Here is a 14,529-nt window from a genome sequence, read left to right as displayed (position 1 = left end):
CTTGCGCGTCAGGGCTATCAAAACCTGGCGATTCCGCTTGGCCTGCCAATCTCCATCGACTAGGATCCATCAACTGGCTCCAGTGGAGATCATGATTCCCGTGCAGGTCGACGATCTGATCTCTTGTTAATTTTCTGTTCGTCGCCCCTGTAGATCTCGCGATTCTCACCTCTGTCGTTCCACTGCTATATCTACTTGCTTTACTGTCACTCCCTGTTTGCTTTTTTTTTTTTTTTTCGTTTGTTCTGTCCAACCTTTGTCACTCTTTGTATACCATACATTCCTTCTCTCTATATATTTGCCGTTGAAATGCCAGGCCGAGGGTTACTCAGGCTCACAGCCGGGTGGGCCCTGGGCCTACTGTCACTCTGTGTGGCAGTAGATACCTGGCCGTACATGACCCTGCAGACCGCACCATACCAACCTCCGCAGATCCAAGTCACCAAGAGCGGCACCACCGACCCGGGCTACCTCTTTGTTGGCCCCCGTGGCAACAAGCCGGAAGGGACGGCGGCGTTGATCTACGACGAGGACGGCAACCTGGTCTACCAGGGCCCGGACGAGGTGACGGCCAATTTCCGGGTGCAGCGGCTGTTCAACCAGGACGTCATTACTTTCTGGGCCGGCAACATGACCGACCTAGGCTTTGGATACGGCACCGTCCACATTCTCGACAACAGCTACCGGGAGATCTACACGGTGACCCTGCAGGGAGCCTTTGTGACGCCGGACAACAGCGTCCCGGACTCGTTCATTGACCTGCACGAGAGTCACATCTCGGACCGCAATACGTTGCTGGTCACGGCCTACAATGTCACCCAGCAGTCGCTGACGTCGATCGGGGGACGCCGGAGGATTACATGCTGGACAGTTTGTTTTTTGAGATTGATATTGCTACCAATGAGATTGTGCATTCGTGGAGTGCCTTGGAGCATGTTGACCAGATTGCTTTGACCGACTCGAAGCAGGGGATTGACGTCGATCATGGAACGCGTGAGCAGCCGTGGGATGCGTATCATATCAACTCGGTGGAACTGTTTGACGAGGGGTATCTCGTTTCTCTGCGTCACTACTGGTCTGGGTATTATGTCCATGCTAATGGGACTGTCATGTGGCAATTTAGTGTACTCCCTGGCCCCCTGCCCCCCCGCCCCCTTTTTCTTTTTTAGATACTGACCTGACCGATGATAGGGCGAACTGGGCAAGGGTGACTTTAAACTAGACCAGGCCGGGGTCTTCTCCTGGCAGCACGACATGCGCATCTACAACAAGACAGAAACCGGCATGATCCTGAGTCTGTTCAACAACGCCAACACCCCTACTGAGACTGTTGCGGCGTCGACGGGTTTGAGTTATGCAGTGGATCTTGTAAACCGCACGGCGAAGACACTTCACACGCTGAGCGACAGCAAGGACGTCATCCACAGCGTTAGTCAAGGCAACTACCAACAGCTGAGCCCGTCGGGGCACGTCGTGCTGGGCTATGGGTCGATTGCCAAGATCAAAGAGTTTGACGCCAACAACAAGCAGGTCCTCACGGCGCAGTTTGGCACCGACAACGAGGTGGCCTCGTACCGGGGGTATAAGTGTGCCTGGAAGGCGACGCCGTTTTGGGCGCCGGCGGTCGTGGTCCGGCGGGTGTCGGATGATTCTGCGCAGGTGTTTATGAGCTGGAACGGGGCAACTGAGTATGACAATTGGGCTGTCATGGCGGCAGACGCACCGGATTCCGTCAATCCCTCCATTGTTACTATTTTTAAGCGCACTGGCTTTGAGACGTCTGGTACGGTTCGGGGGTTGAAGACAAAGTATCTCCAGGTGGTTGCTCGTCGGGGAGATATTCCTTTGGGCTTGTCGCCTATTGTCAGTTTTTAGCACGCCAATGTCTGCATCTGTCACTGTACATATACATCACATTTCACATACTATTCATAGACAGCATAGCGTGGACTATAGATTTGTTACTCAACGCTTTTTCCTGACCGTACAAGAACTCGGGTACATCGTTGCACTACGGATGCACCACATACACAGCCTACATTGTACCACAGAGTTAAACATGAATATCACTTGGCTAAAACCTCTAGATATATAAACCCCCCGAACATTCACCTATCTCAGCCTAAGCTAATCACAAACACAACAACAACAACAACAAGAACAAGAACAGAACCGGACCAGAAACTCAAACCGAAAAATGCATCTCAACCTCTTCAGCCTCGCTCTCTGCCTCTCCCCCTGGCCTTAGCCCTAACTCTCCCCCTCAACCCATCCTCACCAAACCAACCATCAACCCAGCTAGTATGAAAATAAAAATCAGACCAACGAACCAAACCCTCGGCCACGCCCTCATCCACAACACCTGCCAGTCCCCAATCTACCTCTGGTCCGTCGGCTCAACCATCTCCCCCGAGTTCACCATTCCCCAAACACCACCTACGCGGAGGCCTATCGCCGGGACCCGGCAAGCGGCGGCATCGCGCTGAAGATCACGCGCGTGGCGGATGGGCTGTATGCCGCAGCGCCGCAGATGGTGTTTGCGTATAATCTTATGGGAGAGCAGGTTTGGTATGATCTGTCGGATGTTTTTGGGGATCCGTTTTCGGGGAGTCCTGTTCGGGTTGAGTATCGGGGGCTGGCTGGGGAGGAGGACGATGAGGACAAGAAAAAGATTGAGTGGGAGGAGGGGGTGTCTCCTGGGGGAAGTATGGTTAGGGTTGCGGGTGCGGAGGGGATTTAGTTCTGACGGTTTGTTAGATCTATCCTTGGAGGATACTTATGGAGATGGGAGATGAGATATGGAGGTGACGTGTGTGAAAGGAGAGGGTGGTGGTAGGATATGCTGGTTGTGGGGAGGTGGAGTGGATGAGGGGGATATGGTAATGCTATGTCCTATTTGCTTTCTTGCTTTGCAGTAGTAATTCAATGCGTTTTCTTATTTTCTATGTTACCTGGATGCTATTGAATGTGTGAAAAGGTGTAGTTGTGTACTCTGTCTGGGACTGTTGGAGTATATAGTCCGTCCCCAGTCTCCACATTAACCTCGGCATTTATCTCAGTACAGACAGTTGGAGTACCTCTCTAGTAGAGCATACATTCCTGGTACATAATGCTGAAGTACACATGTCGTTGTACAGTAACATCGTCTACAGACTGTATTTGACCCGAAGAATAATCAAGAAAGCTATCTATTCGCTCGTTTGGCCGAGATATCTTCTTACTCTTTTATGGACGTTGGATATTCGGCCAGAAGGCCGAGGCTGACCGCTGAATAAATAATTGGAGATCCCCATGAATATTTCCCCGCACTTTGCCATCTCCCTCCCTTCTTTCACAACAATTAATTCATCGAGACAACTACTCTCTGTATTGCTACAATGGCTTCAATACGTGTTGCGCCCTCTGCCGCCAATAGAGCCCTCAATCTCCTCCGCACAGTGCAATACACCCATCCTCCCTCCTGTCCCTGCCACTCCAACCCCAATCATCACCACCATCACCTGCAATCCAACCATGTCCGCCGTCTGGCCACCCCCGTGGATCCCTCGCGCCAGAAAGAGTACGCCTTTGAAATGGCCGCCTCGAGTATCCGGTTTGGCCCTGGCGCGACGAGGGAAGTCGGCATGGATTTCGCCAATATGAAGGCCAAGCGCGTGTGTATCGTGACCGACCAGAACGTGGCCAAGCTGGATGCCATGAAACAAGCGGTCGAGGGACTCACAAAAGAGGGCATTGAGTTCACCGTTTATGACAAGGTGCGGGTCGAGCCAAAAGATAGCTCGTAAGTGCCAGACTTTTCATTTCTCGAGAGTCAGGAACGAACGGCTAACTCCAGCAGAGTGAAAGATGCCATCGCGTTTGCAAAGCCGTATAACCCCGATGCTTTTCTGGCTGTCGGCGGCGGCTCGGTCATTGACACGGCCAAGCTGATGAATCTCTACACCGTCTTCCCCGAGGCCGACTTTCTCGACTTTGTCAACGCCCCCCTGGGCAAAGGACTCCCCGTCACAAAGGCCCTGCGGCCCCTGGTCGCCGTCCCAACCACTGCCGGCACCGGTTCGGAGACAACAGGAACCGCCATCTTCGATCTCGTGTCGAAAAAGGCCAAAACCGGCATCGCCCACCGCAATCTCAAACCCACACTGGGCATCTGCGACCCCCTCAACACCCGCACCATGCCCTCGGCCGTCCACGCTTCGTCGGGCCTTGACGTCCTCTGCCACTCGCTCGAGTCCTGGACCGCCATCCCCTACAACGAGCGCACCCCGCGCCCCACCAACCCCATCAACCGCCCGGCCTACCAGGGCGCCAACCCTATTTCCGACATTTTCTCCCTGCAGGCCCTGCGCAGCACCGTCAAGTACCTCCCCCGCGCCGTCCGCGACCCCGACGACTTTGAGGCCCAGTCCCAGATGCTCCTGGCCGCCACCCTGGCCGGCGTCGGGTTCGGGAATGCCGGCGTCCATTTATGCCATGGCATGAGCTACCCCATCTCCAGCCAGAACCCGGGGTATAAACATGCGGGGTATGACGTCGACCACCCGATTATTCCTCATGGTGTGTCCGTGGCCGTCACCGCGCCCGCTGTCTTCCGTTTCACGGCAGCGTCGAATCCCGACCGGCATCTGGCTGCCGCGGAGGCGTTTGGCGTGGATATCTCGAATGTCAAGCGCGAGAGTGCAGGCGAGGTCCTCGGCGAGGCGCTGGCCAAGTTTTTGGCCGAGCTGGGCGACCAGCCGCGTGGACTGAGGGATCTGGGTTTCAAGCATTCGGATCTTGAGTCGTTGGTTGAGGGGACGATCCCGCAGAAGCGCGTGTTGATGCTGGCGCCGAATCTCAGTGGCGAGTTGGAAAGAGAGAGGGAGGAGTTGAGGGGTTTACTCGAGCAGTCGATGGAATTTTAGTGTTTACTCGTATATAAACAATGTGAACATTCTATTGAAACGCCAACCGTACTCCCATGATATGCAGTGAAACTATATATACATGAATACTTCTATATTGCTATCCTCCCCAGATAATCCTCAACCCAATCACCCCCATCGAAGACGCCACCCGGTCCAGCCAGGTGACAGGCAAAGCCTCGCTCGACGCACTCGACACACCGCGCTGGAAGTCAGACACCACGCGGAACCCTCCTTGTCGTCGCCGACCAACCCGAAGCCAAACCAGCAGGCTCTGCAACGCAGCCACCATATCCTCCGCCCCTGCAGGAGGAGCCCGGGGCCAGTATCCCCTCGACCACTGGACCCAATTACCCCCCTCAACTCCTGGACCAACCGAACCAGTCGGCCCTTCGTCGCCCGCACCCTGGCGACCAACCCCTCGTCCACCTCCTCGCCCTCACCCTCCACCGGGTGGTTCTCTCCCTCCGGCAATGCCTCCGCAAAATACCTCGGACACCGCACAACCTCCATCCAAATCCGCTCACAAACATCCACCACGCGCGCATCGCGCCCCGCCTTGCGCACATCCTCGGCGCGGATCCTCCCCGCAAACCGCAGCCATTCGTCCTCGTCTAGGAAACACGCGCGCCCCTCGTAGATGGCGGTTGCGACGAGGAAGCCGCGGAAGGCGATGTAGCAGCCGCGCGCGAAGCCGGGTCCTTCCGCACTAGCACCGGCGGTAGCTGGTGGTTGTTCGCTGGTGGCGCTGGTGGGAGTGTGTTGTTGTTGTTGGTCGTCGTTGTCGTCGGTGAAGTGCAGACCCGGCCCCCTCGCGAGCATAATCCTCCTTACACCATCAACGTGCACGACGAACGCGTCCGGCGAGGTCCGCGCGTACATCTCGTACACCGCGAGCATCATGATGGTAGCTAAAAGCGGGGCGGAGAGTGCGGCGGGGAGTGCAATGCCGCAACAACGTGTGTGAGTGCGTGCGCGTACAGCTGGCGGCTGCGCCGGGTGTACTGCGCTGGATCGGGGGAGAACTGCGCGGTGTAGATGGATGTGAGACAGGCGAGGGTGGCGGCGAGGTAGGGGCTGCACCGGAGGCGTAGGAGGAGGCGACGTGCGCGAGGAAGTCGGGGCGGTTGTGCGCGCGGAAGAGGTTGGAGGTGTAGAGCGTGGGAAAGGCGGAGTGGAGGAAAGAGGCAAAGAGGTGTGGTTGTTGGAGTTGCATTTGCATTTGAAGCTGCATTTGGTGGAGGCAGGTTTGGGTTTGGGCGGCGGAGGAGGGGTCCTCTGAGCGCGTTTGGCGCATCATTGCGATCGCGTTGTTGCGAACGGCGGCTGCTGCCGCTGCTGCCGCATCTGTGGTTGTCTCTGGACGTCTGCGAGACTGGGACCGCGACTGATGCCGTCGTTGGAGGGCTGGTCCTTCATCTTGGAAGCGAAAGGTGCGGCGGTAGCCTGGACACGGGCGGCCGTATTTCCGGCATTGCGAGCATTGGGGGACGGCCTCGTCGCACTGTTTTGTCAGTCGTTTGACGATAGAGTAGGAGGAGAGGGACACCGACCTTGATCCGTCTTTCGCGGCACAGCGAGCAGCCTGTGCTATGGGGGACTCCGACCATCGTATCTTACAGTCACGGCCAGCGTGGACAAACGTTGACAAGAATCTACCGACTCAAACAGGAAACGCTTGCAAGACAACAAAGAAAGGAACGAGTTGAAGCAGTGTGTTGAAGGAGTGTGTGTGTGAGTTTGATGAATTCAATCTCATAGAGACGAGGACCTTTTCTATCATCCCAACAGCCTAAACAGGATGCAAAAGGACCCAATCGGCCGAACTAAGTATGAGCACCACGTCGAATGACGAACATCCAGACTGGCAATCGCCAGTCTGAGGACAGACCGTTAACCTTTTTTTGGATCTGCATCTCGACCGGCTGTTGAGCTATGATGATCCTGCAAGGGCCACGAGAGTGCCATGCTATGGCCCATGGCCCCCACGATTTTTGACGTCGTCTTGAGTAGACTCGTCTAGTATACTCCGTCGAATATGCTGAAGCTGAGCAGCTAGCTGACTCGTTGCTGCCATGGTCTTTTGGCGACGCTGGTATAATTATCCATCACGAACGAATAGCTGCCCGGCAAGCATGGGGCCGTGACACGGTGTCAGAGAATCAAGATGAGGTCAAGTCAAACTCTCAAACGGTAGCTTGAGGAATCCGAAGTCAACAGTGTCGGCTAGTGATTAAAATAGCATCATCCTCGTAGTGGATGCACCATGATTGGCGCGTTTCTCGGCGCGGCTCTCGTTAGACGGGATATACGAGCCTGCATCGATGCTCTGCTGATCTGTGCTTTGCCTTTTTTGGATATCCACTCGTGAAACAATCGCCAAAAGAGCTAGAGGAGTCAGTTACAGAATTGAATGATACGATGTGACCCACTTGACTCGTGTTCGTCAGTATCCTGAAAAGCCCTCCTTCGTATGGATGGCCCTATTTGTGGAGGATGATGGGGAGAGTGCTTACCCTCTAATATTAACAGTCTGCACTTGGCCATATTGACTAGAATAGCAACACTATGATGAATTGATGATATGGCCCGTACCCCACATATCTTCATCCTTTCATTCTGTCTAGTGAGCCGCATCAGGAAATGATTTGGTCGGTCATTCTCTTGGTCAAACTCAAAAAGAGATACCAAGTTAGGAAATGGAGAGCTTTGTCGAAAGGATAATGACACGCGTCCACTCGGTATACAAGTACTGAAGTACTCCGTACATCAGGTACATCGATCTCATTCTCTTCTCATCTCATCTCATCAAGTCTCCAAGAGACATGATATTCAGCGGCAAACTCGACAATAACAAACATCAGATGACACCAGATAAAAAGCAAAGAAAGAAAATCTACCTATTCTCAAAGATGATAGCCATAACATCCACGAATCACAGAGACACCGTCCCGCAACCCCGCAGTCTCACAATGTACTCACCTTAGGCAGATTAACCAGTCTGTCGATGATTGGTACGGGGAAGAGGTACACACATGAGCTGCAATCATTTATGTTGCTATTGTCTCGGGGTGTGCCTCTCGTTATTGGGTTCAGTATACTGGTGGCGTTCCCTAACCCAATGGCTGTCAATGCATCACTCTGGCTAATGCATTCCTTGACAGAGTCAATTGATTCACGGTCTCATTGACGTGGTTATATATGAAGCTTCCAAGTTCTACCCACTGGTTTTCTTCATTACAATCCTTCCAGTCAACCGGCCACGATCATGCCTTCGGCCAAGCAGCCCCCTCCCAAAGTCCTCGTGCCGGAAAAGCTCTCGCCAGATGGATTGGCTCTCCTGCGTGCGTCGCTCGAGGTAGACGAGCGAAAGGATCTCGATGCGGATGAACTTCTCCAAATCATTCCCGAATATGAAGCTCTGGTCGTCCGGTCCGAAACCAAAGTCACGGCCAATCTCCTTCGAGCAGCCAAACAACTCAAGGTAGTTGCCAGAGCGGGAGTAGGAGTGGACAATGTGGGTGAGTTAGCCCCTAGCCCCCCAGACATGATTCATGGCACACTGACAAGTCACGGCACAGATGTCGAGGAAGCCACCAAGCTCGGCATCGTCGTCGTCAACTCGCCGTCAGGCAACATCGGGGCTGCCGCAGAACACACCATTGCCCTCCTGATGGCCATGGCGCGCAACATCCCCGAGGCCTGCAGCAGTCTGAAGAGCGGCAAATGGGAACGGAGCAAGTTTGTCGGAGTCGAGGTGAAGGGCAAGGCCTTGTCAATCATCGGGTTGGGAAAAGGTGAGCTTCTGCCATCTGAGGGACGAGCCTTGAACACATCATCACAACTACTTGTACTTGTTTACTACGAATGGGTCGAGTTTATGGGCTGACTGAACAGTCGGCTTGACGGTTGCACGACTTGCCAAAGGGCTAGGAATGAACGTCAATGCGCTCGATCCGTATGCGTCCCCTGCCGTCGCGGCGTCGGCGTCTGTCACGCTGGTCTCGTCGCTGTCGGAACTGCTGACCACGGCGGACTTTCTCACCATCCACACGCCACTGATCGCGTCGACCAAGGGGATGATCTCGACGGCCGAGCTCGCGCAGATGAAGCCCGGTTCCCGCATCCTCAACGTCGCCCGCGGCGGCACCATCGACGAAGCCGCTCTGCTCGTGGCCCTGGAGTCAGGCCACCTGGCCGCAGCCGCCATCGACGTCTTCACGTCCGAACCTCCCGAGCCCGACTCGACTGCCGCTCGACTGATCGCCCATCCCCGCGCGGTCGTCACTCCGCACCTAGGCGCCTCCACAGTGGAAGCACAGGAAAACGTATCCATCGACGTCTGCGAGCAGGTCCTCCAGATCCTAAACGGCTCCCTCCCACGCAGCGCAGTCAACGCGCCTCTCATCCTGCCCGACGAATACCGCAAGCTGCAGCCATTTGTCCGGCTCGTCGAAAAGATGGGCAGTCTGTACACGCAGCACTACGCCTCGAGCGTGGGCGGGTCCATGACGCGCAACACCTTTGACCTCATCTACCACGGCGAGGTGGCAGGCATCAGCAACACGCGGCCGCTGTTCGCCGCGCTGATCAAGGGCCTCCTGGCCCCGATCAGCAGCTCCGAGGGCATCAACATCAACATCGTCAATGCGGAGCTGGTCGCGCGCGAACGCGGCATCTTCGTCAACGAGCAGCACTCGCGCGATCCGGCGGATCATTCGTACTCGTCTCTTGTGACGCTTGTAGCGAGGCCGCCTTCGCGCGCTTCGTCCCGTGCGCCTGCGCCGGAAGCTACCTCTCAGTCTGGACCAAACCCGCAAGACCAGCGCATCATCTCCGGAACGTGCAGCGGCGACCAGCCGTTGATTAATCGGCTGGGCCGGTTTGAGACCTCGTTTGTCCCAGAGGGAACGCTGCTCATCTGCGAGAACTACGATTCTCCGGGGAAGATTGGGGCGGTGGGGAGTCTCTTAGGGCAGGAGGGGGTCAACATCAATTTTATGACGGTGGCTCCGGTTTCAAGGAAGTTTGCATTCGCATCTGGGGAGACGGACGATGGAGGTTCTAAGCACGAGGCGTTGATGATCCTGGGGATTGACAAGGTGGTGGACCAGCGAGTGGCCGATGGGCTGGTCAAGGGGGAGGAGTCTTGAGTGCTAGTGTCATTTCTCTTTGACAGGGCTATCCTGAATGGCAAGATTGTCCTGTGATCAGTACGGTTAATCTATTTCTGCTGCTTGCAGATGACTTGTGACCTGTCCGTGTCGATCACAGTCCCCGCATTATGCATATCACATCCGCAGTCTAGTCCATACATACATACCAGAGGTACTCCGTAGATAGATAAACAATGGCATTCCCTCAATCCATTTCACATCAGTTGCATCAAAATAATCACATCATCATCATAAATATAATAATCATACCATCAAAATGAAAACACCGCTAATCCTTACCCTACTATCAACAACACTCACCTCCGCAACAGCGTCAACCCTCCAAACCCCCTCGACCCCCCATCAACAACAACAACAACAACAACATGAAATCAGGAAACCCCATAATCCCAGGCTGGTACGCCGACCCGGAAGCCCGCATCTTCGACTCCAACTATTGGATCTTCCCAACCTACTCCGCCGCCTACGAAACCCAAACCTTCTTCGACGCCTTTTTCTCCCCCGACCTCCTCACCTGGACCAAACACCCCCGCATTTTGGACTTCGGGGGGATCCCCTGGTCCACGAATCGGGCTGCGTGGGCGCCGAGTGTGATTCGTCGGCCTGCTTCGCCCAAACCCAATGACAGTAGTAGTAGTAGTAGCAGTAGTGCTGCAGGGCAAGGGGAGCATGGGCATGAGTATGATTACTTCATGTACTTCTCCGCCGGCGACGGGGCAGGGATCGGGGTTGCGAAATCAACAACGGGACGGCCTGAGGGTCCCTATGCGGATGTTCTGGGAAAACCGCTAGTCCCGACCACGGTGTTTGGGGCGGAGCCGATCGACGCGCAGGTGTTTATTGATGATGATGAGCGTGTGTGGTTGTATTTCGGGGGGTGGAGCCATGCGGTGGTGGTGGAGTTGGAGAGTGATATGGTGAGTTTGAAGGGGGAGTATTTGGAAATAACCCCCAAAGGGTATGTTGAGGGGCCGTGGATGATGAAGAGGGAGGGGTGTATTATTTTATGTTTAGTGTGGGAGGGTAAGTTGCATTTCATTTTCTTCCTTGGATGGAAGCATAGCAAGCTGATGGTGGTGGCAGATGGGGAGATGACTCCTACGGGGTGAGTTATGTTACCGGGGAGTCGCCTACGGGTCCGTTTACCACAGAGCCTGTCAAGATCCTCTCTGGGAATGCGACGGTCGGCACCGGGACGGGCCATAATAGTGTGATTACACCAGATGGAAAGGAGTACTATATCGTCTACCATCGGCGGCCGGTGAATGACACCGAGCGCGATCACCGCGTGGTCTGTATTGATCGGATGGAGTTTGATGCTGACGGGAATATCCTGCCTGTGGTGATTACGACCGAGGGAGTAGATGCAAGGGCATTGAATCAGCCAAAGGCTGTCTAGCGTACATCCTTGAGCTTCATTGAGTATGAATAATCAATAGTGCTATCGTATAGCTACCCTTCAACGCCAAACTCCAGTAATGCATGGGTATCATATCAAAACATCGAGCTGCGCTTTTTATGCAACTTTGAATCGTCCGACAACCGTCGAAACCCAAAGAAACTACTCTTTTTCGGCTGCAGCTGCCCCTGTCCCTGTGCCTGACCCTGTGGCCTCGGCGGCTGCAGGGAATGTATCGTCGAGTGCGGTCGAGGCGGGGGCGCAGAGCCAGGCGCATGCGGCCGCGGAGTCGCAACTGGGCCCGGCATTAGATGCAACATGGACGGTGCCTGCTGATGGTAGTAGTATCGCGGATCCGGCCGCGGAGGGGGACGCGGTTGCTGCTGTTGCTGCCGAGGAGGCGGTTGAGGACGCGGCGACTGCGCAGGAGGACGCGCAAGGTTCACACTGCTGGCGCGCACCTGCTGCTCCTCGCGGCCGTAGATCTTCTGCAGTCGGCGGGTCTCCTTATCAATCTCGGCCTGGCGCTTGCGGCGAGCCTTCTCCTCTTCTTCCAGCCTTTTCTTGGTCCGTTTTTCCTCCTCCTTGCGTGACAGTTCTTGCTTCTTCTTCTGTTGCTGCGTTGGAGCTGGGGCTGGGGCTGGCGTTGCGCTTGGTCGCGCAACTTGAGTCTCTGCTGGACGCGAGGGTGCAGGCTGTTTGCCGTTGGTTTTTGTATTCGACACTGCCGCCGTAGGCTTCTGATTCTGCAAGCCAGTACCATTCTGTACTATTGTGCTGGCACTGACATTGACAGTACTGCCCGTCGGACCAGCCACCGGCTTCCTTCCCACCTCATCCCTTACAATCCGAAAGGCATCCTTCATCGGGGTAAAGTAGACATCGCGGATGGTCACCGCTCCCAGCAAGAGCACAATCTCCAGCCCCTTGAAATCCTCCATCTCAACCCGGTACAGGTTCGGCTCGTATAGCGTCAGCTCGCGTAGCGCCTTGAAGATCGACAGCGTGATATCCGGCTCCTTGCTCTTCGCTTTTCCCTCGGCCAACGTCGATGTCTTCCCAGACAGCAGACACGTTAGATCCTTGGACAACTTGCTATCCTTGCGCCAGCTGAACCGGAGTTTCGGGGTCGTGTCCGCCAGGGCCGGGTCGGTCTGCGTGCGGTCGAGCGTTGAGGTCGACGGCTGCCGGAAAGTGTGCTGCGGCATCTCGAATTCCCACGTTGCGGGCGTATTCCACGTCTTGTGCTTGTAGCGGATCGTCACCTGCTGGTCGGGGTTGTACAACCGGACGATGAACTGCGAGGGGAGAATGGGTTCTGGAGGAGGTGTGACCCCGCCGTTCAGGCGGATCGCCTCAGCGGATAGACTGGGTTGTGTCCATTCCGGGATGATTAGAATCTCACCATAGACGACGTCTGGCACGAAAGGATCACAGAGCGCGACGGCATAGCGGTTCTTGGAGGAGGGGGAGGCGGGATCGGGGTAGCGGAGGGTGTAGGCGGGCTCGGGGTCGTCGCCGTACTGGCAGAGATAAATAGTCCACAGGTGTTTTTGTTGGTTATTCGGTCTGAGATAGAAGGCTGTCGTTGTCGTCAGCAGTCAGTCAGTCAGCAGTCAAGTCTTCAAGCCATCTTTGGTGAGTGAGTGAATGACGTACTTGGAAGGTTCTCGTCAAGCATTGTGCATGGATATCGCTACTGCGTGAACATTCAATGAGAACCGCCGGTGTGCAGTGGTTGGGACAATCCAGCCATTGATTAATGGCCACGCGTTGAAATATACCAAAGAGGAAGTGGAAGTGTCGTTTCGGAGGTGCCTGGTGATAAGCCTGAGGCTTGCTTCTCTGGGGTATTGCCCGCTATTGCGCCACTGGATCCGCACCTAAAAATAGCGCTGTCCATCTTCTTTTCCTGCCTCCCAATAGCTTGTAGATACATACGCAGTTGTCAATGGCTTACCGAACGTTCCAAGTCGTCAAATAGGCAGCTATATATTTACAACTCTATCTCGCTCTTGTCTGCAGATCTCCTACTATCCAGAAGCATTAACTGAACGATGATAGGCTGGTTGTCTATACTGCCGTCTCACCATCGTCCATTCGTGTATCATATCTATCATTGAAATAGGCACAACTCAACTCAATTTGATGGACGGCGATCCAGCTAATTGCACAAATCAACAGCTTATATACTATCTGACAGGTCCACTAACCATGGAGCTGAATTGAACCTAGGACTGTTCAATTCTAGCCGTCAGAAGCATTCTGACGATTCAACAAGAAAGCACCAGCAGATGGATTAACAAGCCTGCTCACAAATACGATTGTGATAAGACGGATCTACATACGAAACAAGCTATCAATCTCGTTGCCTTGAGCACTGCCTCGAAGTCGGGGTTAAGTCTGCCTCGTGGCTCAGTCTACCACTACAGAACAGGATCGTTCAATTGGCTATTCTATCGTACTCTGCCTCTTAGCTCAGATTGGGGCAATCTATGTGAAAGTGAAGGCTGATGCACCTACCCTTGTTTATGGTTTACTGGAGTTATAGTGAGCCTAGCCCGGATTCTGAAGGACTGACATGAACTTGAATGTATTGATGGAGGATCTCGCTATTGAGCGAATGGCTCGGGATGGAGTACATGATCTTCACACGCTGGTTCTCGACTGGTTGTATCTTCCTGGCCCGGCGGATCTCGAATCACCGCCTCAAGAGCAATGCATTTCATCATCGGGTTGCGGTATAGCGAGATCGTTGGACGCGTAGCCTGGGAAATTAGTGTCTGCTCAGTCTCTGGCCTTAGTCTGTCAAGCACGTACCGTGTGAAAAGAACGCCGATCCAATGGATTGAGCCCGCTGGCCATGATAGTGTATCTAGAACCGGTCAGTCTTGTCCAACCTGCGGAGTGAAATCCTGACCTTTGCGGTAGATGAATTGTGCTCTTTAGTCTCCTGTTCCAGGTCCTCATCGGCCCTCCAATGTTCGAACGCAGCCTCTGCTGGTACCATGGCTTTTGTCTATATCCAACGTCCCTGGCGTACATCAGT

At 54.6% G+C, this 14,529-nt stretch overlaps 8 protein-coding genes across 8 annotated transcripts; 5 read left to right on the top strand and 3 right to left on the bottom strand.

Annotated features, from left to right (window-relative positions):
* Nucleotides 1-226: 226 nt before the first annotated feature.
* On the top strand, nucleotides 227-1,949 carry P174DRAFT_436789 (arylsulfotransferase family protein). Its single transcript, XM_024826124.1, has 3 exons — nucleotides 227-833; nucleotides 872-1,124; nucleotides 1,192-1,949. Exons 1-3 carry the CDS (start codon nucleotides 310-312, stop codon nucleotides 1,873-1,875), a joined length of 1,461 nt encoding a protein of 486 aa, XP_024686976.1. The 5' UTR covers nucleotides 227-309; the 3' UTR covers nucleotides 1,876-1,949.
* Nucleotides 1,950-2,249: 300 nt separating this feature from the next.
* On the top strand, nucleotides 2,250-2,928 carry P174DRAFT_436788 (Bys1 family protein; the record flags this gene model as incomplete). Its single annotated transcript, XM_024826123.1, has 2 exons — nucleotides 2,250-2,390; nucleotides 2,447-2,928. Coding segments are annotated over 2 exons (435 nt in total), but the record flags the coding sequence as incomplete, so codon positions are not given.
* A 449-nt stretch (nucleotides 2,929-3,377) lies between these two features.
* Nucleotides 3,378-4,948, top strand: P174DRAFT_399145 (hydroxyacid-oxoacid transhydrogenase; the record flags this gene model as incomplete). The annotated part of the gene is made up of 2 exons (XM_024823860.1): nucleotides 3,378-3,781; nucleotides 3,839-4,948. The coding sequence occupies 2 exons, from the start codon at nucleotides 3,378-3,380 to the stop codon at nucleotides 4,902-4,904; spliced, it is 1,470 nt and encodes a 489-aa protein (XP_024686974.1). The 3' UTR covers nucleotides 4,905-4,948.
* Nucleotides 4,949-5,004: 56 nt separating this feature from the next.
* P174DRAFT_416118 (Zn(II)2Cys6 transcription factor domain-containing protein) lies at nucleotides 5,005-6,514 on the bottom strand (the record flags this gene model as incomplete). Its single annotated transcript, XM_024824468.1, has 4 exons — nucleotides 5,005-5,244; nucleotides 5,310-5,815; nucleotides 5,886-6,408; nucleotides 6,458-6,514. 4 exons carry the CDS (start codon nucleotides 6,512-6,514, stop codon nucleotides 5,005-5,007), a joined length of 1,326 nt encoding a protein of 441 aa, XP_024686973.1.
* A 361-nt stretch (nucleotides 6,515-6,875) lies between these two features.
* On the bottom strand, nucleotides 6,876-7,635 carry P174DRAFT_14975 (uncharacterized protein). Its single transcript, XM_024821159.1, has 2 exons — nucleotides 7,337-7,635; nucleotides 6,876-7,292 (listed from the first exon to the last, which is right to left on the bottom strand). Exons 1-2 carry the CDS (start codon nucleotides 7,539-7,541, stop codon nucleotides 7,138-7,140), a joined length of 360 nt encoding a protein of 119 aa, XP_024686972.1. The 5' UTR covers nucleotides 7,542-7,635; the 3' UTR covers nucleotides 6,876-7,137.
* Nucleotides 7,636-7,951: 316 nt separating this feature from the next.
* Nucleotides 7,952-10,265, top strand: P174DRAFT_508657 (D-3-phosphoglycerate dehydrogenase). Its single transcript, XM_024831475.1, has 4 exons — nucleotides 7,952-8,007; nucleotides 8,069-8,425; nucleotides 8,486-8,701; nucleotides 8,802-10,265. Exons 2-4 carry the CDS (start codon nucleotides 8,173-8,175, stop codon nucleotides 10,055-10,057), a joined length of 1,725 nt encoding a protein of 574 aa, XP_024686971.1. The 5' UTR covers nucleotides 7,952-8,007; nucleotides 8,069-8,172; the 3' UTR covers nucleotides 10,058-10,265.
* Nucleotides 10,266-10,446: 181 nt separating this feature from the next.
* P174DRAFT_456104 (glycoside hydrolase family 43 protein) lies at nucleotides 10,447-11,480 on the top strand (the record flags this gene model as incomplete). The annotated part of the gene is made up of 4 exons (XM_024829397.1): nucleotides 10,447-10,708; nucleotides 10,745-11,043; nucleotides 11,070-11,104; nucleotides 11,165-11,480. 4 exons carry the CDS (start codon nucleotides 10,447-10,449, stop codon nucleotides 11,478-11,480), a joined length of 912 nt encoding a protein of 303 aa, XP_024686970.1.
* Nucleotides 11,481-11,575: 95 nt separating this feature from the next.
* Nucleotides 11,576-13,362, bottom strand: P174DRAFT_508655 (uncharacterized protein; the record flags this gene model as incomplete). Its single annotated transcript, XM_024831474.1, has 2 exons — nucleotides 13,140-13,362; nucleotides 11,576-13,062 (listed from the first exon to the last, which is right to left on the bottom strand). The coding sequence occupies exons 1-2, from the start codon at nucleotides 13,159-13,161 to the stop codon at nucleotides 11,576-11,578; spliced, it is 1,509 nt and encodes a 502-aa protein (XP_024686969.1). The 5' UTR covers nucleotides 13,162-13,362.
* Nucleotides 13,363-14,529: the final 1,167 nt, after the last annotated feature.

Source organism: Aspergillus novofumigatus, assembly GCF_002847465.1.
Source record: "Aspergillus novofumigatus IBT 16806 chromosome Unknown P174scaffold_1, whole genome shotgun sequence".
Lineage (NCBI taxonomy): Eukaryota > Fungi > Ascomycota > Eurotiomycetes > Eurotiales > Aspergillaceae > Aspergillus > Aspergillus novofumigatus.
Note: the sequence above shows the minus strand (reverse complement) of the source record. Positions and strands in the feature narration are given on the sequence as shown.

Bases quoted from the DNA above. Each gene is read 5' to 3' on its own strand.
- P174DRAFT_436789 (XM_024826124.1), top strand. From the start codon at position 310: ATGCCAGGCCGAGGGTTACTCAGGCTCACAGCCGGGTGGGCCCTGGGC. The intron at 834-871 runs GTCGATCGGGGG...CATGCTGGACAG, and splicing joins GTCACCCAGCAGTCGCTGAC to TTTGTTTTTTGAGATTGATA. The intron at 1,125-1,191 runs GTACTCCCTGGC...GACCGATGATAG, and splicing joins CTGTCATGTGGCAATTTAGT to GGCGAACTGGGCAAGGGTGA.
- P174DRAFT_14975 (XM_024821159.1), bottom strand. From the start codon at position 7,541: ATGCGGCTCACTAGACAGAATGAAAGGATGAAGATATGTGGGGTACGG. The intron at 7,293-7,336 runs GTGGGTCACATC...TGACTCCTCTAG, and splicing joins TACTGACGAACACGAGTCAA to CTCTTTTGGCGATTGTTTCA.
- P174DRAFT_508657 (XM_024831475.1), top strand. From the start codon at position 8,173: ATGCCTTCGGCCAAGCAGCCCCCTCCCAAAGTCCTCGTGCCGGAAAAG. The intron at 8,426-8,485 runs GTGAGTTAGCCC...GTCACGGCACAG, and splicing joins AGTAGGAGTGGACAATGTGG to ATGTCGAGGAAGCCACCAAG. The intron at 8,702-8,801 runs GTGAGCTTCTGC...CTGACTGAACAG, and splicing joins AATCATCGGGTTGGGAAAAG to TCGGCTTGACGGTTGCACGA.